General features: G+C 32.4%; 1 protein-coding gene and 1 non-coding gene across 2 annotated transcripts in view; one reads left to right on the top strand and one right to left on the bottom strand.

Moving 5' to 3' along the window:
- Smp_168980 (putative hypothetical protein) overlaps positions 1-25076 on the bottom strand; it is a gene marked incomplete at both ends in the record, with an annotated part of 49757 nt that overhangs the window by 12212 nt on the left and 12469 nt on the right. The window contains 7 exon segments of the mRNA XM_018789382.1: positions 894-1148; positions 1971-2164; positions 3254-3316; positions 18305-18461; positions 21246-21329; positions 21962-22229; positions 22234-22240. Coding sequence (XP_018654831.1) covers positions 894-1148; positions 1971-2164; positions 3254-3316; positions 18305-18461; positions 21246-21329; positions 21962-22229; positions 22234-22240 — 1028 coding nt within the window.
- Smp_tRNA_00018_Gln.1 lies at positions 162-229 on the top strand. The gene has a single exon. It is a non-coding gene (tRNA).

The raw sequence follows: 25076 nt of genomic DNA, 5'->3' as shown, positions 1-25076 counted from the left end.
GACAACCGATACTACAACAGATCGCCTACGTGAATTGCTTCTTCGTGGAGTATTTGACCGTTTACGGTCATCACGCAAGCTAAGATAACGTGTAAGTGTATGACATAATTCTGTAATGTAATTCTGGGTCGTTTGAGGTTTTCATTTTACTGAATAATATATCACTACACTCGTAATCTGAATATGTATTTTATCATTCACATTAACTCACTGAAGATGTATAAGAATATCCGTCAAGATTAAAACGAAAAGCTTGACAAAAGTTGAGCGCCGGGTATAGAGAATTATATTTGAATTATATTTGAAATAATCTCAGGGATTGAAATCTAAATATATCCAACGTTTCGTCCAGCTAACTTGTCTAGACAAGTTATAATTTTCACATACAATGACTTCATTGAAGATTATTTTATTAGCCGTCTTAGCAATACTTACAGAAATCAATAAATTAATTATCGTCATACTACTGTGTAGGGTGCTACTGATGTCGATAGACATAAGTAGTATGTATCATCAATTGATTGTGGAATGTCTAGAAGCAGAGGGTTAAGAAGATCGAAGAGAACAGAGAATGATTGGTGTGAAAAAGAATCAATGAAGTCTGTGACACCTGATTGACAATTTGCAAATGAAGTATTTACTGTATGGTCCTCAGATTTTACTAAGATATTCTGTTATTTTTGTATTCAAATACATTTGATTGTCTCCACTTGTATTCTCGTTCATTACACTTTCGTCATATTATCTTAAAATAAAATGTCTTTAAAAAGATACTTTTAGTTCATGTGAATATGATTATGCACAACACTCGTGAAAAAAATTGTATAACTAAATTGGTTCTAAAATTCATCTATTTTTTATACCAAAGTTGTGATCACAACTGGTTTGCTTACCTCCTATAGGATTTGAAAGTGATAAACTAATTAAAGCAAGTCCATCAAACCAAGTGAATAAAGTCCACAAATTATTTTGATTAGTAACTTGACTATTTGTAACATCATTACTATCTACTGATTCTTTACTCACTAAATCGGTTAATGATGCTGAAACTTGTGCTTGGATCGATAACAAGCCACCTCCTATAATTCCATCGAATAAACCAGGGATAATTGTCAACCATGGATTGGCTTGAAGTAGAACAATCACACCTGTTAATCAGTAATATGTATATAAATTAATAAAACTTATAAAAATACACTTTTATTCAATCAAGTCTATGTAAAAAATTTTTTTTTGTAAATAAGTAGTACATGCAGATATGTAGTAGAAATTTGATGATACCTAAGTATTTTTATGAATTTTGTGTGACACCAATTAACGTTATTAAATATATGCAACTTATTTCTCAGAAATGATATTTTAGTAAACTAATAAATAAAAACCATATAGGTAATAATACAGTTTATGTTTAAGAAATGTGAGTAATTCACAGTGAACTAAATATTATTTTATAATTTACACAAAGTGTAGATCTGTTTTCGATAATCTATGGTAGCCCCTAGATCAGAGAGCTGTGACCTGATGGATTGTATATTTAACTTCAACTTATTCTCAATATCCCATAATCAACTTACATTATACTTTATAACTGACTAAATCACACTCGATATAACTAAACTCCACTACTCATTGCTTTTAACTAAAACTCTGTTTTATTTGTTTGGATGAAATCCAGAGCACCTTATAGAGTTGAGTTGTTAAATAAAAAAAATTTTCATTTTCTCAACAGAAAGCGTTGATGAAAAACTGTAAAAGTGACTAGTGAGGAAACATTCAGACGACAATTTCCTTTTGGAATTCAATTTTAGAAGGCCATACATCCAAAGTATCAAAATCATATCAAGTAATATTTCTACAGATGAAAGCCAGTGAGCTTATGTTGATTTTTCTCAATGGACAGTTTATTATTTAGTCAAGCAGTATGGTTACATCTTATGCAAGGTTACGGTATGCCTTGAAAAAACACCTACTCAGTGTGATTATTTGTAATGCTTCTCCGATGATCATGATACCTAACGACAAACGACGGCCAAAACGGTCAGATATATAACCAATTATCATTGTGGTCAATAAACCTAACAATAATCTCACTGAATGATTACATGAACCAATCCAAGCAGCTCTACGTTGCCCTTCTTTAAGTAAAAGTTTATCTGATTCGTTGCTAAAAGAGAAAAATAGTGAGAAATCAAATTTTATTGCTATATTCATCATTGAAACATATATTAAAATAATAGCAAAACGTTTCAACCACAAAGAAAGGCATGGGTGTACTAATTAGTAATATAAATAAGAGATATACATTATTACCGCGAATATCTGTATCCTGAGCTAGATATTTTAAAGCAATTAGTTCCTTTGATAAATTTCGATAGTGTAATAAGAAGATGAAGATTATCAGAACTATGTGATATATTGGCGCTTACCAATTTAAATTTGTGTGTGGTCACACATATATAGGGAGGAGCAATCGTAATCTGAAAATTAGAGTGTGTGAACATGTACCAAAATGATTGCAGAAACAAATAGAACCAAATGACCCAATAAGAGTAGAGGATAAACATCCATCATCCTCTATTGCCAAATACATAAACGAAACAGGTCATAAGCTTGATCTTAACTCAGCTTTTGTGGTGTCGTATAAAAGTGTAAAAGGGCGTATACTGAGGTTTATTGAAGCCTTGGCCATACGAAAATTCAAACCCCCTTTGTGTATTCAAAAATAGTTAGTTCTCACCTTAAACCTACCCTGGTAATATATGCTTATTATCCAGAGTGATTAGGTTTCAAATTGTTTTCACATTAATTTCTTTATTATCCTTGTCTATTCTTACCCCATTTCTAGTCTAGTTGGCCTTTTATTTTTATATATAAATGTTCCTGACAAGTATATATATGTGATCAGATTGTTCGAAATGTATTACGCTAATATATCACATAGTTCTGATAATCTTCGTCTTCTTATTACACCAAATATTTTAATCAGCCTGCCGTGCGTATCGTAACAACATATCTAGAAAAGACTACTAAATCAGATATTTTACACAGATATGCATATGTCAGAAATGTGATCCCTCAAATCATTGAGCTGAACTTCTATAATTTAAATATTTCTAGATGAAAGCTATTGTTTGTTTTTTTCGTCGCTATCTAACCGGAGATATCTACAACATCCAAACCGAAGCCTAGTCTTATTTGTTAAAAGCGTCGATAAACTTTTATATTTTCAAAGAACTCAAATAATGAAACTCACTTTGCGATCAACTCAAATTTCCCATCTTTTGTATCATATGACAAACCCTCGTCAATCGCGCATCTAAATATTAATAGAAATTGCCAATTGATAAACTGTAAAATATGAGATAACGTTCTGTTGTTCATTAGAATAAATACTTTACCTTAAAATTTTGAACAAATTTTAATTGTAAATTCACTCAATATTGTTTGTTTGAATCTTCTCATTTATGTTTAGGACTACAACTGGTCAGTCTCTTATTGGCATATGTGCATACTGTGCGTATTCCCTCGATATTGCCTGAATTCACAAGCATTATAAGCAAAGATGGATAGTGGCTAGCAGTGGAATCCAGGACGCGCGTTTCCTCCATTTTGGGACTCGTCAGCTGGATGTGAATATAAACTCTGAGATGCAGGTACATCCGGCTGACGAGTCCCGAATATGACGAACCTCGCTTCCTGGATTCTACTGCTAGCCACTATCCATTTTCGCTTCAATTTTTATTGTATTTTCCAGTTGGAAATTTTATAATATAGAATATATTTTAGTGAAGTATCTGTTAGTAAGTCTAGTTTGTATATTATCATTTTTGCACAAATGTTTTGATGGTACTGTCGTTTGTTTATTCAAAGCAAATCCAATTATTCCATTCATATTGGGAGCTCTAAATTTATAGATACATTAAGAAAATGGGACTTACAAAACAACATAGACTAACACAATGCCTCAAGCTTTCTACTCATTTAAACTGAAACAGACATTCTACATTTAGACTTTCTATCGGAGTTTTTTTTCAAAATAAATGATTTGTTTACTGGGTTAAAAAGAGTTTAGGACGTCACAAATTAGGTGATCATCGAATGAACTTGTATAGGTTAAGTTTGAGATCTAATTGCATTGTTTCTTGTTAATTCTATGATATAGACATTATTGTGAATTCAATGGACCGTCAGAAGCAACAACTAACCAGATGAGTAGTAAAGGAGAAAAAATAATACTACGAAAATCCAATCATGGGAGAAACGGTATAAACTATCATTTGAAGTTGGAGCATAAGATTCAAGAGTGACATCTGTCACAGTATTCAGAGTATATGTAGTCAAATTATTTATTCATGTAGCCAAAGTATAAAATTTACTGAGTACCACAGAATTTGTTTAATACGTAAGTGATAACTTTACGACCGGTTAAAGGCTCAGGTGTAGTCTCAATGAATACAGCTGATTACATCACCAATATAAAGTCAATTCTAGACGATCAATTGAGATTTAAGGTAGATAAATCCAAATAAGATTCAACTGTTTCGAGAGAAAAATGAATCACAGGTATGCTTATAGAACTTCTAAAAAGGAAAATGATTGCTAATCCTACTAACAATGTTCTAAGACCACGTGGCTCACATCTACCTCATATGTATGGTTTACCAAAGGTTAACAAGCATAACGTTCTCCTTGGACCTAACCTATCAATGATCAACTCACCGTATCACTCTGGCTAGCAGAAAAACTAGAGCCGGTCCGTCGGAGATTGGCAAAATATACGTTAAGAGATTCATTTCAGTTTGCTGATAGACTAAATCGCATGAATGTTGCCGATAAGTTCATGATTTCTTTTGTTATAACATGCTTGCTCACCAAGATACCACTTTTTGAAATTATTGATATAATTTGTCAGAATTATGATCGCCTATCTTTACCAGCCCCAGAATTCAAAACAAACACTACTGTGGTGTGAGTTGTTTACATTCACACAAGTAGTATATGAGAATGTATTTCAGTAGAAGATCGATAAGGAAAGAACGGGAACGAAACGCAATAGATATGAAACTGCATGAACAATAATAATCGGAGATTATGGACTGATATTTGCAGAAGGAATGGTCAAGATTTAGATAATTGATTGATAGTTTGAAAACTAACTGTTTACTGTATGGTTAACAGATTTTAGTGAGATATTCTGTAATTTTCGTGTCAAACACATTTGATTGTTCCCGCTCGTCTTCTTGTCCACTACACTACTAATGTGCACGACAGATATTCAATTCTAGTTTAATAACACCATATATCGTCAAATCGATGGCGACTTAATGGAAAGTCCATTAGGTCCAATTATGGCAGATATTCTTATGGGTTACCTTGAAAACACGGTGCTTAAACAGGTGATTAGCGAAACGACGGAATACTCCAGATATGTTGATGACACGTTTATCGTCTGTAATAATAAACAGCAAGCAATCCGCCTGCTAAAACTCTTCAATAATGCTCATCCTAACACACAATTTATAATGGAACACGAACAGAATGACATGTTCCAATTTCTTGATGTTGCCATAAAACGTAGGGGAGATGGGACAGTTCAACCTTCGGTTTATCGAAAAGTATTTGGAATGGCTTTTACCTGAATATTAATAGTTTTTGTCCAATCAGTTACAAGAAGGCATTGGTTAAAACACTATTTTATAGTGTATAAAGGATATGTACCACCGACAATCAGGAAGAAAAATTGATGAACGTAGAAAAATGCCTAAGAGACAACTGTTACCAACACACATTTATTGACACATGTAAAAAACCAAAAGAAAACAAGGTAGATGTAATTATGGTCAATAAAAATCAAATATCTATAAATCTTAACTTCAAAGGTGATGATGTCGCAAACACAATCAGCAGGCAACTGAACACTGCGCTAGCCAGAACTTATCAGACATCCAAGCTTTTAATTCTGTATAAAACAGCATTTTTAATAACCAAATCAAAGGTTGGCAGGCACCTCTTTCATGTTACCTAGAACTGTGTTTATAAATTTACGTGTACCCGCCAAAGCAGCTACATTAGCCATACAGAAAGGAGGGCATATCTTAGATTTTTTGAACATTTTCCTCAAAGCTTCAGAACAAGAGAAAGAAAGACTCTAAATAGTGTAATTACCAAACATATCCTTGATACAGGACATCAAGTCGATACTTTAAAATATTTTTAGGTAATTAGTAAACAGCCAAACTCCAGTCTTCTGGAGTTTACTGAAGCCGTTGCTATCAGGTGTCCAAAATCTGACTTATATGTTCAAAATGAGATGATTACTAATCTTTCCTTGCCTTGGTGAAAAATATTCCTTCGCTGCATCTTAAACTTTTATTTAACTCTCCCTTGCATTTATTACATCGTTGGGTTTTTATTTCCACTATCTTCCAGATTAGTGATCTTATTTTATTAACTCAGCTTTGCTCATTTTATTCCTGTCAACGTTTACTCATTTTGTAATCACTTATTTCTGGCCTTTTGGACTGTTGTCACAGCCAATTTTGTAGAATGTTCTTTCACATTAGGTATATATTTACATTATTCTGTCTGTTAAATTTATTTACACCTTTGTTATACCATACTAATATATCTTCCAATCAAACCCTTTCATATAAGTAATTTAAACTCATTATGTAATTATGATTTTAAATCTTACAGGTTGTAAACATCTGACGAGAGCCAACGAAATAACATAAATTCACGTTATCTTGCTAAAATCTTTGTTCTTGCTATTTTCATAATACATAAGCATTCAATATCTGACAGTGTTAGGGTGGTCGGAAATGTAAATATATCCATAGAATAAGTCAAAGATATGAAACACTGGGGTAATGAGAAAAGGTAACTATTAATAATAATTGATAGTAGTTAAAAATTAAATCCAGTAGATAGTTTCCGTCATCTCTTAAATAAACTAAGAACACAATCGATTTTTCAACGTCTTGTTAAACTGGTATTATTATTCATCATGTTTGTCGTAGGTTTATGATGGAATCTTGAAGCAACTGATGTCCTTTGATTCTTCAACACCTCTGTGAGATTAATATTACAGTAGTAGGTAGATAGATGAAGGAAGAATATGCTTTCCAATAAGTTACCACCATGTTATGTTATTATAAATCCAAACTAATGTTCCAGAAAAAAATAGCCAGTTATATAACAAACATGTATCTTTAAGATTACATCCAACTTATCTCTAGACAGTGTTCTAAAACGGCACATACACCTTAGTAAATAAATTATGTACCTGAATTAAAATTGTTTCCCAGTATAGAAATTTAAAGACAAGAATTAACAAGATAGTTGTTACTTTGAGTGTTTCGGTTATTATTTTATTTGATATGGAAGCGTGTGTATCAAATGACATCTTCATTTAAGACGATATCAGAAGGGGTTTTTGTGGATATTATAGTAATTTTAATAGTTGACATCATGAGTCGATTGAAGCTAGACCACTATGGAAAACAGAAAAACTGGACGGTAGTTTCGTCCTATTGTAGGACTTTTCATCAGTGCACATCCACGATCCCACCTCGCGAGATTTTTTATTCGTTAAGTAAACTTTGACTATTAATGAAAATTACCTAATTGACTTACCTATAAAACACATATTGATCAGAAATAAAAAAACACAATTCCAATGCTATATACAAAGGTATAAGTAACATAGCTAATAATGTTAGAAATTTATTTTTCAGATTCCAAATATTATCACATTTCAGCATGTTGATAGAAAAAGAACTTGGAAGTGTTGTACAAAATGTTCAAAGTTGAATAATTAAATGTTTTCTGACTTTCTATTATTGTCTGTCTATTGTCTGTTAGATATTGTATGAAGGTAAACAATGTAATTTTGAAGTCTGGATATTTTGGATAATAAGTAACAATGCATAGATACATATATTTGACAAACATTATAGATCACGTGAGATTATTCATATGAATTCAATAATTCATGTTATAATAAATCAATCAACGTGTATACTACAATAAGTAGATGAGTGGCGGATTGAACAAAGATTAGGAATCTCAGTAATTTTGTAAGCGTTTATATAACATATGTAATTTTTGAACTAGAAATATAAGAATTTCCAAACTGAGGTTATAGAAATAAACAAAAGCGCTAATCGTCCCGATGTTTTTTAATTAAATGAAACTGAATCATGTAAGTGTAAAATGTGAACTATAAGAAATTGAATGATTCACTGAAATAACTTTACAAAACATTCATTTTTATCGTGATAGATTTCACTACTCGCTCACTTACGCCTGTTATCCCTCATGGAGGAGCATAGGGTGCTCAACAGCATTGCCCATCTGATTCTGTCCCAAGTAATCATTTACAATCATTTCCAATTGCTATTCATCCTTTTCATGTTTGCTTCCGATTCCAAAGTCAATGTGTTATTTGGTCTTCCTCGTTCCTGTTTCCATTCACGATTCCAAGTTAGCGTTTACTTCATGGTGCAGTTTGGTGATTTCCTCAATGTGTCTCTTATCTTCTTTCAACGTCTTTCCTGAATTTCCTCTTCAGATGGAAGTTGGCCTGTCCTCTCCCACAGTAGGTTGGTAATGATGGTATCCGGCCAACGCACAATGGATATCTTGAGTAGAAATTGTTTATAAATACTTGATTGTTTTTGATGATTGTTGTAGTAGTTCTCGAAGTTTCAATTCAATTAGTGGAACTGTCTTGACGTTGGTATTGAAGATTCTGAATTTGGTGTTTGTTGACAGACAGTTGTTTATAGTTCTATATATTCATCAATTACAGGGATGCTATACTTGCTTTGCCAATTCCCATCTTTACATCTGCATCCGACTCTCCTTGGTATTCGATTATACTGCCATGGTACGTGAAAGATTCCACATCTCCTAGAGTTTCTCCATCAAGTGCGATTGTGTTGATGTTCTCCGTGTTGTTTTTGAGGAACTTGCTTTTTGCGTTGTGTATGTTGAGACCAACTGCTTCAGAGACTGATGCAACACTAGTTGTCTTCATCCGCATTTGTTCGTGTGCATGGGATAGAAGGGTAAGGTCATTTGCGAAGTCCAAATCCTCTAATCGATTCTTAGTTGTCCATTGTATCCCGTGTTTCATCTCAAATGTCGAGGTCTTCATAATCCATTTGACCACCAGAAGAAAGAGTAGACAGCCTTGTCTGACTCTGATCCTTACTTGTAATGTGTCTGTCAGCTGTCCTCCATGCACCACTTTGCACTATAGTCCGTCGTATGAGTTCCCGATAATGTTGACAATCTTCTCAGGAACTCCATGGTGTCGAAGAAGTTCCCATGTAGTTCTCCTATCCACACTGTCAAAAGCCTTCTCATAGTCAATGAAGTTGATGTATAGTGACGAGTTCCATTCAAGTGATTGTTCAACGATTATTCGTAGTGTCGCGATTTAATTTGTGCATGACCGATGCTCACGGAATCCGACCTGTTGATCTCGAAGTTAGGCACCCTGAGTCGTCCAACTAGCTTGGCAAGACTTTAAAACGTTTGCTGGTACTGACAGTAGTGTGATGCCTCTATAGTTCTCATATTAACTCAGATCATTTTTCCTCGGTATCTTGATAAGATATTCTTCTTTCCAGTCTGTCAGTGGCACTTGTTCCGCCTCTCAAATCTTCCTAAACAGAACGTGGAGCATGTTTGTAGTTAATTCTATGTTTGACTTCAGTATTTCGGCTAAGATATTGTCAAGTCCTACTACTTTCCCTCTATTGATTTGTTTGACAGACATGATGATCTCTTTGATCGTTGGTGGATCAACATCTGAAGGTAGGTCTGTGTGTGACGCTTCTTTATCCGATGGATTCAATACAGCTGGTCTATTCAAGAGTTCCTCTAAGTGTTTCACCCATGTGTTCCTTTGTTCTTGAATTTCAGTGATTGGCTTCCCCTTCTTTCTATTTTCTCAAAATAACTTCTTTCTTAGGTACATGTAAGCGTATACACAGTTGGAGATAATTTGAACGGTAAATCAACCAACATTTATTTGACTCGATGAAGATGTTCTGTACTCGATAGTTAGTTGAATCTAGAATAAACCTTTATTCATGTAATTTTTAGTCCTTTATTAAATGACCTTTCTAATTTACAAACAACACAATTCTGAAGTATATATGTCGTAACAGATGCAAACGTTCACCATTTTTAATATATAACATTGTCAAATTAATTAATACATTCCTCATTTTGGACTTTGTAAAATATTATAATTATGGACTTATAACCGTAGAGCCTGATGATGAAGTTATTAAAAACAATTGTTCGCTCAAATATTGTTCATTTTTGAATTATCTATGGGGATTTTTAAACTACTAATTTTTAGTCTTCAGTTGATATACGCTACAACACTATTGCCTTCAAATTATAGTACAGTAGTTTCTTTAGGCTCTTTCTCTTTAGTTCTCCTGTATTTAACAGTAAATTTTTGTGAATACACGTGGTTCTGTAGATACCTTTTAGAATTTAACCTCTTCCTTTCCTGTTGTATTGATGTCATAAATTCTTCATATTCTATAAGATGATGTTTTAATTAGTAATTTATTCCAACTTAATGTACAAAAGCTGATAAGATTGAAACACATCGAACATTAAGTTATTTAATCCTCCATCTTTTGCACTGGTATCTCAAAAGAAGTGGAATTTATCATTTCCTTTCTCTTTTATAATAAAATGTATATGAGCCATATTGGAAATCTTTACCAGGTGTTTTTGATGTTTCTGATTATTATATACGGTAAGCGCGTTGTCAAGATACCTCGAATAATGTGCCGTTTCATCGGTTGCTCCTTTGGACTTGGTCTTCAAAAGATTAGCTTTAAAAAATTACTTATTAGAACAAGATCTAAGGGACTTATTGTTGCTGCGTCATCAGTTTCACGATTTCTGACAAATATCTAACTGATACTGTACATTATTCGTGTACATAATTGGCAGTTGTTTAAAATATGATATTTAGGAATACAGACAGATTGTGGCTATGGTTTTAATATATGATATTTCGTTAATAAAGGGTTTAATACCAAACGAGATTATGAAATTATCATAGATGTCGATATGATTTAGTCAGTCAGTAAACTGGAATAAATGTTTTAATATATATGCAGCCAATCATTAACGAACTGGTTATAACTTTCCCGTTAACAGCATCCAACTTCATGAAAAGCTGAACTGATATATAGATATATAACTATATCTAATTGTAACAATATGTTTGCGCATCTTCTGTAGATCAAATAAGTAACCTGAACGAGACCTTCATATCCTTAGTTCATCATAAGTAGAGTTACCATTCATTTTGATTTCTAAGAATTTCATGAACATATTTACGAATTAGTTTTCTAGTGAATCAACGAAACTCTTCTAACATTTATCAATCTTATATATCAATTGATAGTTTAAGATTTATTGTATGACCTCGAAGATTTGTCAAATTAACCAAGGAAAAAAGTATAACTTAAGATCTTAATCATAAAATTTATGTTTAGTCATTTTTAAGATATTCTACAGTGCACTACCACCAAGTAAGCAAGATAAATAACTTTGGCTACTGAAGGGTAGAGTAAAATAGAAATATGTTACTTAAATGAAAAAAAACTAGTTAGCTGAATGATGAGACTTGATATTACTGTTAAATTTATGAATAAAATATTTGTAAATGTTTAGTTTAACAGTCAGGAGTGTAAGCAGAACTTTCCTGTTAACTTTATTATAAGGATAAGAAGTAATTTTTTCTCATAAACTTAGATTAATGAACAGAATCAGCCTATTGTCACCACCAGGAATTACCAATCACCATATATTTTCTGTTACTATATGAATGTATCCAAAAAAAATTCCCTATATCTATTTCTAATTTATGTACTGTATTAACTATAATTATAACGCAATCAATTTGTGCGATTTGAGAAAAAAAAAATTGGAATCACACTTACTAAGTTATAGTTTTAAAGCCATTCTAACATGAAGTATTATTGAAGTATAATACATTTAGATTTGTTAATCAATATAAATAGATAGTTTTCGGATCACTCAAATAAAATGTTATATACTTCATTACGTTGTCTGGTGTAGATACCGTTGGTTACTACTTTTGTGAACAAATTTAATCTCGAAAACAAATATATGTTTAGTCCAGAATATTAACTTACCTCACATAATGCAATATGATTATTTTTGACGTATTTGTTGTTGTATCTTGAATAAACTTTACTTTTATGACAAAAACATGATTCGTCTTGATAATTCAGGAAACAGCTTTTTTCCTTAAATTAGCGGACTTAGAAATTAGTAGACATTTTAAATTTGATATTGACTTGATGATAGTAGTATTGTGGTGTATGCTACATATATTTGGAGATATAAGTAGTCTGTAACACCAATCGGAAGTGGGATGTCTGAGGGCAGAAGGTTGAGAATATTGTAATGAATAGCAGAGAAAAGGAAACTGAAAGCAATCAAGACAACAACAGGACTGAAGGTACAATGAAGCTTGTAAGAGACAATTCAAATAAGATTTGAAATTGATGTATTTTATGTGCGATTTTCATATTTTACTAAACCACTGTATGACTGAACATTATCCACACCTGAGTGTTCGTTCACTATAGTATTAGTTGACTATTTTTTGATAAATAAATGATATTAAAAATAACCGTACATTATTCGACCTTCATAAATTTCAAATGTACTTTGGGGTATTTAAGATTGGTAAAAATTCATTATAAATTCACTTGTAAGATAGTGCCTTTTATATATATCATCAAAAACTTGTTCACATTAACCTGTAGTAAAAAAGTAGATTAGATTATTGTGATCACTACAAAAATCATCAAATAACAGATCAGAAACGGTTAGCTATAATATTTAAACAAGCTACTAACTGTAAATTTATCAGCGACTGATAATCAAGTGAAAACTTGTACATTCAAAAGTAGGACTTTGATTTTGACGGTTAAAGAAAATTTTTATGCTAGAAGTATAAATGCAGTTTACCAAGTATCTAGTCATAGGCATATCAATACTATAAAGGCTAACGTCGATAAACCCTATAAAGACGTCTATATATGTTTGTTACTTTGTAAAATGTGTCTTGAAAACATAAACTGGAATAAAGAATATTTTAAATAACTGTTTCGTAATCTCCCAAAAATGTAGTTAAATTACTGAAACTCAAATGAGATACGGAAACATGCAGAGTTCATTCACATCAAGAATGAAGCATTTATCCACCAGTGGCAATGAACAACCTTATGCTACATCGTAAATTGATTGAAGTGAGAAATAGGACCTACTAGAATCAGAAGATAATGTGCTAATCACAATGTGTGAATATTCCTAATATAAACATTGACAACACAGTGGATAAAGACAAACTAATTGTGTTATGCTATACAATTTCTTATGGATTGTCCAAATGAAAATAATCATTCAAAAAAAAATCAACTGTAACCTTATCTTATGGTTGAAGTTACGTCTCCTGAACTTGATTACTTCGTAAATGTGTCGTGTGTGCTAATAATATCGATAGATATAAGTAGGTTAAGAAGATCGAAGAAAAGAGAACATGAACAGAGATTAATTGGTGTGGAAACGAAAGAACAATAGAGTCCGAGATGATTGACTGATATTTTCCAAATGAAGCATTTACTGTATGGTTCTCATATTTTACTAACTGTAACTTTTTGTTCAAATACGCTCGATTGTTCCCACTTGCATTCTCGTTCACTACAAAGGTAATATATTTACAAGAAAAAACAATTACAATTTATTCAAGTGTCTTTGAGTTTTCTTAACTAAGCGCTGATAATATTGTCCAGGATGGCAATGAAAGTTTCTCACTTAAATCACCTCTTTTAAAGAATTAAACAAAATCAGAATATATCAACTTGCGTTGTAAATCTCTAACGTTACAATATCTGAATTATTTCAGGCTCTTCATTTCTATAACACAAATTACCATTCTGAATAATTATTTGTAGCCTGTGTGCACTGTTCATGAATAACGTGATAATATCGCCAATTAGAGAGCAGTGTTTTATCGATCGGACTAATGATGCATGAAACTCGTGTGAGCATTCCAGAGTACTTATCGGTCCTGCTTTCTGCTTAACCCAGCCAGTTATGTCCAGAACACCAACAACAACCTCTGACGTATGAATCATTTATTTCAAACATACTAAGTTTAAATACCAACAAGACAGACCACATCGTATCATAAATTAGGAAACAACATTTGTACAAGATTTAGCCAAATGTGGCTGTGAATAAGGTAGATAGTAATTGGTAGATAGGTCATAACTCAAGAATAGTAAATCGTATAATAATAGTTTATAGGTCAAAATAAAACTCATGATAAGACGGACATGAACATGAATAGTTTAGTTATTTAGCAGATATCGAGATATAACATTATTATTTTATTAATAATATTTAAAAAAATCTAAGTAAAAATCAATAAAATAGAATAAAACATCTATAAAGAATGCATCTTTTTAAAAATACTACTCATTTACATTTTAGTAGCAAGAAACAAAGAGTATTGCAATATCATCATTAAGGATTATGTTATTAATTTATTTATTAGAAAAAGAAATTTAGTTTTTTTCCTCCCCAAAACAATTTTTGGTTTGTCTTTTTTATTAAAAAGAAAATGCTTTAAGTCACTTGAATTAATAATTTAATTTAATAAAATCATTTCTTTTTGTATTCTTGTTAATCGTATTGGTAATAATCTATTATAAAATTAAAAAAGAAAAAAAACAAAACGAATATAAAGAAAAAAATTATGTAATACCGTTTATTGATCAGGTTTTTTTTGTTTAAATTTGATTTTGAAAATGTAACTGTTTTTGTTTTGTTTTATTTTGTTAAAATTGTTTTCAGAAGGGGTTTTGTGGAGATTCCAGTATTTTCATAGTTGAAATCATGAGTTAATTGGAGCTAGACTACCATGGAAAACCTGAAGCACTGGACAGCCGTTTCATCTTACTGTGGAACTCCTCAGCAATGCGCATCCACGACCCCGCACTCGCGATATTCGAACCTAAGACCTACCAGTCTCGCGCCAGAGCACTTAACCCATAGACCACTGAGCTGGCATCCGATGGTGTTTATCTCGAATTCCAACCAATCCACGAAAATGAGCAACCGTTCATCAATTGTCTTCAGTGAGTTCCTATCTCACAACAGACGTGGTTGAAATCCACTGGTCACTGCTTCCCTCTAGAACTCCAGGAAATATCTCTTGAAGTCAGTCACTAGTGAGCATATGATTATAATCAGAAGGGGTTTTTTGGAGATTTCAGCATTTTCATGGTTGGAATTATTAGTCAATTGAAGCTACGCCACCATGGAAAACTTGGAAGCACTATCGAATGCCAGCTCAGTGGCCTAGTGGTTAAGCGATCTGGCGCTAGACTGGTAGGTCCTGGGTTCGGATCTCGCGAGGCGGGATCGTGGATATACATTGCTGAGGAGTCCCACAGTAAGGCGTAACGGCCGTCCAGTGCTTCCAGGTTTTCCATGGTGGTCTAGCTTCAATTGACTCATGAATTCAACTATAAAATTATTGTATTTATAAAAAGTCAATTCAATTATCTCACTCATTTACTAATAATACATTTGTGATAAAATATTTTATATAAAGATTAATATAAGTATGAATTCAGATTGTTCAAACCATGATACTTGGATTCCTATTTACAGTATATTGGTATATCTGGACGAAGAATAATGAGTGATAACTGTTAGAATTTATGTATGAACTGTTATTATATCTATTCTTATTGTATAACTATTAAGTAACTAGATTATATGTATATTCATATTCGTTTTATGATAAGCTTTAGTTTGATCGATTGACTACTATTACACGATTTACTGTTCTTAAGATATTTAACAGTCTCTCACAATTACAGCCACTATTTGACCTGATTTTATGTAATTATTATTTTCTATTTTATCGTATGATGAAGTCTGGTTTGTTTGTATATAAACTCATTATGTTTGAAATACATGATTCGTATTGTGGAGGGTGATATTTATGTTCTGGCCTAAACCGGCTGGATAAGGAGAGAAGCTATTATCTCAAAGGACCAATAAGAACTTCAGTCTGCTCGTACAGGTTTATGCGTTATTGGTCTTGTCGTATAAGTCCGTGTCTCTAATTGATGTTATTATCTCGTGATATATATTAACAGGCCACAAGCCATAACATGTATAACAACAATTCGACATGTGATTTATGTTTAAGAGGCGATACTTCTACTTTTTAAATGAACTAAGTTGTTTGAATTTATTATTATCTGCTCTAATACCACAGACTTCATAGACACTAACAATAACGATACTTATTTGGCTTTTTGAGGAATTTGGTTTTTGGAAACACTAGTTACAAACAATAGACCTCAGTTCACATCGATTATCATCTTAGACTTCTGATTAAAGAACACAATTACACATATTCGATCACTGCCTCACTATCCCCAGTCAAATAGTCAAACTGAGAGTAATGTCAACACTTTCAAGCGGGCTCTTATCAAGTCAAAACGAGAGGTTACGACAAAAGAAGTTATTCAGAAATTCCTGAGAATATACAGAGTAACCCGAAATCCAGTCCTACTCGAGGGTGTCTTCCCAGCTGAATCAAAATTTGGAAGAAGAACTAAGATTTTACTTGGCGGAAATTATCCTCAAATCAAAATGTGAAATTGTCAACCCAAGATGAGGTGAATTAAATTACAGTTTCTTAATAGGTTACCAGTGCATGTAAGAAACTTTTGATAATGGCGGCCTGAGTGAATAGCATGTTCCATTGTAAGATGAGTCGGTTATGTGATGTATAAAATCGATGTTTGAAGAAAATGCCTGACGTGGCATGTAAACCAACCGAATTCGAATAAAGAACCCTTTAGTTCAAGTAACAAATTGACTGAGCGTTCACAGAACTTTCAGATTTCAATGATAGAATAAGACTTATTACGTTTTTTATGAAAACGTGAATTGTAATAAAACTATGATACATCGTATTACGGTATCATGCAATACACAAAAGATTACCTTTTACACATGAATACTGGTTATTAGTAAAAACAGTGCAGAAATTTCTCTTTAACTACATGTTTCATTTCGAAACATCATGAATATGAAAATTGCTGATCAATTTATGATTTGATGCTTGTTTGATGAACTAAACTACTTAATACCTTGTCATAAAACCGATATAAATTCAATTTTAAAAAAGATCCCATTAAACATATTCTTTAGAATTCATATGTACTCATACATATTACTGAAGTATTGATGTAGTTTTAGTGCCGGTCTACTATGTTTAGCCCATATAACTTATTGTAGCTTCTGGACAGGGCAACTTATTCATTCTTCTTGCGTCACGTTTTGACTTTTTTAACTATTTACTTATTAATCCTGACTGTTATTATATGAGCTTATGTGTGTGTACATCTTATCCTACTCATCACATGTCTGTAGCTTATTTTTGTGTGACTATAAATATGGATTAACGTTTGATTATAAGGAGTCAGCTCACATGCTATCTCCATTGCACGTCATCTCTCTTCGCTCTCTCCTCTTCGTTCCTCTGATTGTCTCTCCAGATCAATGAGTGTACAGAATATACATATTCAAACATCCGTTCTTGTATTTGACTTATTTAATTCCATTATTCACTAACGCGAGTTAAGTTGATGATTATATACGAGAATTGGCGACATGTATATCTCAATAGTAGTGAGAAACGATCCAAATAGAGTCAGATATAGGGCCAAAAAAAGTATTCGAAAAAGAAAAATATTTTCACACTAGTAGGATTTTTATTATTTAAAAGTTCAAAATGATTCTGTATCAGTTATTTTATAAAATGGTTCAGAATATTTCAGGTTGTTGAAGTAGTAAAACTTACTGTGTGTTTACATTGTAATCTACTACTTATAGTAGTCTTTAATATAACAGTAAGTAATTTAAGATGATCTAGTTTCTGTGAAATAAATGTATTCAATTAAAAGCTCACTGAGAGAAGTCCGCAAACACTTTAAACCAGATATTCGTACCCAGTCTTAGTAAATATTGTAAATGGTGTGAAAATTGATTCCCTGTTATTCTCACCATGGTTGGTCAAAGTTATTATTTATAGGTGGAATAAACAATAGTTAATTAAATACTAAATGCATTAATTGTGTACAGTAAGTATTAACAGTACAAGGTAAATGAAACCGAGAAATTATACCTGACTTACACTCCGAAACCGATAGTAATCGTTATGAGTATACCACACATAAAGAAAACAGCACCAGGAAATACGTGTACAGTTCCGGCATAAATAAGTGGGAAAACTGTAAGATTGATCAGAAATCCCACAAACGAAATAAATGCTCCAAGAGATAATATGAAACCTTTTTTTTATAAATTAAATAACAATCCAACAAAAATTACACTTAATTTCACAATTCCAATTTGTTTTGTAAAGTAGAAAATTGAGAGAAAAAAAGACACAAATAAACAATCTGATATTATTCACTGAAGTGTTATAGTTTTATATACAGCATAGAATGATATTAGATCGTAGTTTTCGGAAAATTCAAGCGTCGAATAAATTATAAATCACCAAATAATGACCTAGTGTATTTTTGTTATGCCAATGTTAAAATGAACCGGATCATATCATGTCTCTTAATTTATAGAATGATCATAAAAGGTTGCATCTCTACAACATGGTTGAATTCCGTCAGTCACAACATCCTGATAGAACTTGGGGAATCCCTTGATAAGAGTAGATAGACTGAAGTTAGAAATTGGAACTGCGCATTCTAACTTGGTGGTTTAATAGCTAAATACTCTCCAGCCTTTAGTTCGATCTCTGGTGGTGTCGTAATTGTTTACTGTAGGGTAGTTCCATACCTGCAATTAATTGTTCGGAACCTCTTGGTTTTCTACTTAATGCTTATCCATGACGAATATCACCCATAAAACAAATTTTTTTCACAAAAATGTCGAATTTAATAAGGATCGACATGATAATTTTATGAACTTTCTTTATCTCTTGTTTTTTTGATAATGTGTGCGTCTTATATACAACCAATTATACCTAAAATTTAAGCAGTAGAGATGAAGTAACACTTCATTCTACAATTAACCTACTGTCAGTGGTCCACGGTCTACTGAAACCGAGACAAAACGTTGTTCAGTTCATTAGAGGTACCGCTATACTGTCACAAAGCAATGTTTAGAAATATAAATAAAATCAGTCAACAATAACAAATTTTGTACGCAATTGCATTAAACTTTCTATCACATTACGGAGTCGAAAAACAACCACTCCGTCAACAGTTATCAGATTTTGAATCCTTTCGGTATATTTATAGATTCATATTTCATATCACAAAAAATACTGAAAAGTTTTATAGACGAGTAAAAATTCTCTAAAATAACAAAATAAGTTGAGCATATTTGGTTAAGTTACCCGCAAACAATGCTAAATCATCACAGTACTTACTAGTTGCAGTTTGTTCAGATTTCTTTGATTATATCGTTGTTTAACCACACAGAATGGGTTTTATTGTTTAAGAGTGTTTTTCTTTCACAACCCTGATATTTTTTACATACCGAGTGATCTCCCAATCGACTGGTATGTGATTGTCTAGGAGTAACAGAATCAGCTAGGAAATTAGATCGAACGTTCAATCAGAAGTTTTGTTTTCATTCTACATTGATTTGTTGTATGTCACATGATATCTTGCATTGAAATACCATGATACGGCCGTGGATGGGGTGAGTCCGCTGACCTTCTTGAAACCCACTCATGTGGCGACGCGTATAAAGCTATTGTCAGGGAAGCCCTACTCACTGCCTTCTCGCAACAGGATGTGTTATAAACGAAAGTGCGAGGACAAGAAGGGAATTTCCGGTACTTAAGCTGAGTTGTTAAATTCTCTGGACATGCCCAATGAAGTTGGGAAACTCGGATTCAAAACCAATGGTACGCATGGGCTTCAGGATCCTGACGGAACTTATTATAGGTAATGGAATACCATAGGACCGCATCTCCCAAAGTTTCTTCACTCCCTTGTGGATTAGACCTGAGAGTCAAAGACTCGGGGAGTGGCTTTTTAAGAAAATCACTTGTTTCGGTTTGGGCACCCAGGTAGTATCCCAGCCTAAAAACAAATAGAATGGCAACTACTTTATGTAGCACAAATATATATTTTGATCCTTCTTGGTACCAATGTTTATATGCTTACATAAAAAAAATCCCAAATCGACTCAATTAATACACTCACTTGAAAATTTCCACTATTGATATATACGTTTAGTATGGTATAAAATCGTGACCTTTTATCATCCTTTGATGATTATCAACAAAATAAACGCTCTCTTTTTAAAGAACATACGTTTTGGTAAATAGTATGCAACATTCTTGAATCATTTCATAGAGTAAAATACTCTTTCACCGTTTAATAATATTTTGACCTCCAATCTATTAATTGTACCAACGATCAACGGTAATCATGATTCATTTTAAAATATCGTTTGTGATAGTTAGAAAGATTGTACTAAGTATAGCTTATAACAAAAAATTTCGACATATTCATATCTCATCTGATTGTTTAATCATCCATAAATTTTGTGATAATAAACTGTTTTTCTGATACAACATATCTATTTATTAAAGTTAAACAGTAACTGGTCGAAATAAATTCCAAATGAGATAACCTAACTTAGTCATACCAGGAATTTCAAAATATTATTGTGCATGGTTTTAAAAGTGCAATAACAAATATTAAGCAAAAATGGATGTTTGTTAGCATTGGAATCCAGGATGCACGTTTCGTTCTATTTCGAGACTTGCTGGCTAGATGAACCTGCATCCTAGTGTCAATGTTCACTACAAGACTCGGACCTAGTATTGTTCACTTTAAATGCCATCGCGTTGTCTACTTAGCTTTTGCAATGGGGTGAAGTTTAATTTATCTCTACTTATAATGCCTGTAACTTAAAACAATATCGAGGCAATCCGCATAGAATGAACATATACCAATAAGAAACTGACCAATTTCAATCCTAAACATCATACAAACAATACATAAATGAATTGAAATCACAAATGTTAATTAAAACAAAATATACTTGATTACTATAATAAATCATTTTTAAATCTCTTACAAACATTACAAACATACCTTGTTTATCATTTGGTGTTATTATAGAGATCATAGTTCGAATCGGTGCAATAAGTGTATTTTTCACCAATCTTACAGCTGATGCTTATGGAAAAATGAAAGAAAACCAGTAGTTCTTATTTAATTCTAGAGTTGGAGATTTTAGTAAACAATTATTCAACAAATATATTCACCCTTAGTTAGTTTTAAATAATGAATTAATTCCTGAAATATCAAAACATTCAACTGTACAGTTATTGAGCCCCCAGTCCAAACCCATCACCACCTACATTGTTGCGGAAATACGGATTAAATCATCACATGACTTAAATATGAATATATACCCATATATATGGAGAAATATAACACACAAGTTGGACTTTCAGCATCTTTTGATGTATTATGCACAATCCTCTATTTCAAAACTGAATCTTCTACCATGTAAGAACAACGGAAACCAAAATATTCCTCTAAACAAATATCATTATCAGAAGGGGTTTTTGTGGAGATTTAGTATTTTCATAGTTGAAAGCGTGAGTTAATTGAAGCTAGACCACCATGGAAAACTTGGAAGCACTGGGAGGCCGTTTCGTCCTATTGTGTAAATTGTTGTTGTTTCATCACTACTAATAATTACACTAATCAATCCGATAGAAAACTATAATATCACTTTGCCTAAGACTATTTTGAAAATTCTTACCGAAAAATTAATGACATAACTGAATTACTTATCTTACCTCCGTAAACAATGTAATTAGCAGTAGGTAAAGTGAATAAGAAAGCAATACCCATCAATATTTTATTGATTAACATAAATCCAAATCCTATAAATATCACAGTTGTAATCATAAATAATATTCGTATTTCTTTTGATGTAATTTCCATGGAATTATATTCTGCAACATATTCTTTTGTATCTCCCATGCTGCATAATTGTAATATACGAGTTTGTTCCCAATTGTAAATTGCCACAGTGAATGTGATAGACAAACATGCTGATAAAGCATCAGATACACCTCTGAAATGATTAAAATTTGAACCAGAAAACCAGTTGCATGAACTATTTTGTTGACAATATAAGTGTAGAATAAGTAAGACTATGTTCTGGACGATCACTAAAACTGACAAATCCTGATTTTCTTCATGTGGCAGTTTACGAAATACTACTGCGAATATTGAAGTAGTTTGTTACTTGTTTAAACAATTATAAATTTAACATCCAGATGAAAATAGATAAGACATTGATGAACCCATACAATCAATACGAAAATTATAAGACAACTGCAAATCCAAAATACTCAATACTTAATAAATATAGTCCAATAAAAAGTTCAGAGGGTTACTCTGGAATATAAGGCATTGATACTGGACTAAATGATTGTAAATCACATGAAACCCAGTAGCTAATATAGAATAATGAATTGGAAGATATGAATACATGTTAACTCATCGTCTTAATTTCATTTGCACAGTAATAATCTATGGTTAAATCTCTTAAATAATGTAATAATATTCATTTATCAATGCTAATTTCTGGATCAATGGTGCTGTGGTGTAGTCTACTTGTATCTACATAAGTAGTATATGGTCACGGTCAGGCATAGAATGTATTTTGGCAGAAGATCGATAAGGAAAGAACAGGAATGGAGCGCAATCGGTACGAAAATGCATGAACGATGGAATAAGAGAAGACGGACTGATATTTGCAGAAGGAACAGTTAAGATTGAGAAAATTGGTTTTTATTTTGCAAATTAACTATTCATTGTATGGTCATCAGAATTTAGTTAGATAGTCTGTAACTTGTCCTTCAATACAATCGATCGTCCCCAGTCGTGTTCTTGTTCCCCACAGTGCAATTTATCTGTGTCGTATGGTTTTTGAGAGTATCGTGTTAGTGATCATAATGCAGGCTTATAAAGTCTAAAAAATTCTACTACATCCTACTGAAGTTCTAAAAGTTTGGTTATATTTAGAGAATATTCAATTTTGAGAAAGAGCTATTGACGTTGAACAGTGTAATCACAGCTAGTTACCTGGAATTTAAATGTCTCTTTGAATTTAAATTATTAATTCATTTAGTTCTCAGTCCATTCCTTGACTTGCACACAGCGACATGCTAACAATACCAAATACTACTACAGTTCGATTATTTATTTATTTTACAAAGAAGAACTATTTAGTTGATATACAAATTACATTATTTAAATTTGAGTATACTTTAGATAATTGATAGGTTACAGTTAATGATATAATGACACCGATAATTATTATAATGAAATATATGAGTGTATTACTTGTTATAAGTCAGTTTAGCACGATAATCTTGTTTAAATTAAATATTTTATGCAAAAATCTTGTTAGTTTGTATCTTAAGAGGTGATAAAGTCATCACTAAGTAAAACAAAATTGGGTTACTGCTAACAGTTTGATATAACTGAAAGATATGTCATTAAATATATATTTGGATCACATAATAATAGCCCATCATATATGTTAAGAAGGACAGTGCATTCATTTTTAAACATATCAAAATGTGCAGTAATAATATGAGTTAATTATATTTATCATAACCAAGCTAGAGACATTCACTAGTTGTTGTTTACTTGTGTCTTCCCATTGTTATTTCGGACTGCAATTGATCAATCTCTTGTTGGCATATGTGCATCCTGTGAGGACTGCTTCGATATTGCCTGAAGTCACAAGCTTTATAAGCAATGATGGATAGTGGCTAGCAGTGGAATTCAGGACGCCCGTTTCGTCCTATTTGGGACTCGTCAGCTGGACGTACCTGCATCTCAGAGTTGATGTTCACTTTGGGGCTCAAACCCAGTAACGTTCGCTTCAAACGCCATCACGTTATCCACTTACCTACTGAGTCCTGATAGCCACCTGCTTGTGCAATGGGGTGAAGTTATATTCACTTGGTGTTGTTTATTTGCATAAGCTAGAGATAGCTTTATATATTTCATGATCGGACTATAAGTAAATGTCAACCCAGGTAAGTGATCTTTGTATCCTCTGAACTATTTAAACTAAAATATACTCAAACACATTGTGATAACAGATAGTATTCACCTACGGAATTTTTTCTCTTTATCATAAAAGAATTAATTTTCAATATAATAAAAAGATTCAGCAAAAAACACATTAGTTAAATTTAGGAAGTTATTTGCAATGTTTCAAATAACGCTGCTCAAGTAACATGTCTATCGAAATACATTTTGATGAGTTAAGACAAAAAGACTCGGAACAACCTTATCGACAATGCCGCAACCGCGATAAATTACGGTTAAATATAGAAGTAATATATATCACCCCTTATAGTGAAATTGACTTGACTGCACCAAGGCAACTATTTTTTTCGAGTACAGCGTAAACAGGGTTCACTCGAAAGCCAGCATGTCGTGTTCAATGTCCAAGACTTACCAGGATTGGACGACCAATGATTTAGGGGTAGTCTTTCTGACAAATGCTAAATAGCACGAAACCTAGGCTCAAGGTTTCTTGTCTACTATCTCCAACCGCCATCTTATAGAAGTAATATTTTAGCATTATTTGCTATTAATGAATTAATAAATCATCAACAGTATTCTATCTGGTTTAGTTATAAATATAAGTGGTCAAGGTGTTTTTTTATAAATATGTCTGTGTAAATTTAGCCGTACGGATGAAAACTCTGTTCAGTGAACAACTTTGTATTATCATTACACACATATTCCTCCATTATATATATCCAAGGTTAGTAAAACAATGGTTGAACCGCGTGATCTATCAAGGTTGACATTAATAAAGAAAAACTGTACTGTGATTTTCATTGACATAGAAGTGAGTCATCCTATTTTCAGCCATGA

Source organism: Schistosoma mansoni, chromosome W (genome assembly GCF_000237925.1).
Source record: "Schistosoma mansoni strain Puerto Rico chromosome W, complete genome".
In the NCBI taxonomy this organism is placed as follows: domain Eukaryota; kingdom Metazoa; phylum Platyhelminthes; class Trematoda; order Strigeidida; family Schistosomatidae; genus Schistosoma; species Schistosoma mansoni.
The sequence above is the reverse complement of the archived record's forward strand: the minus strand, read 5'-3'. Positions and strand labels throughout refer to the sequence as shown.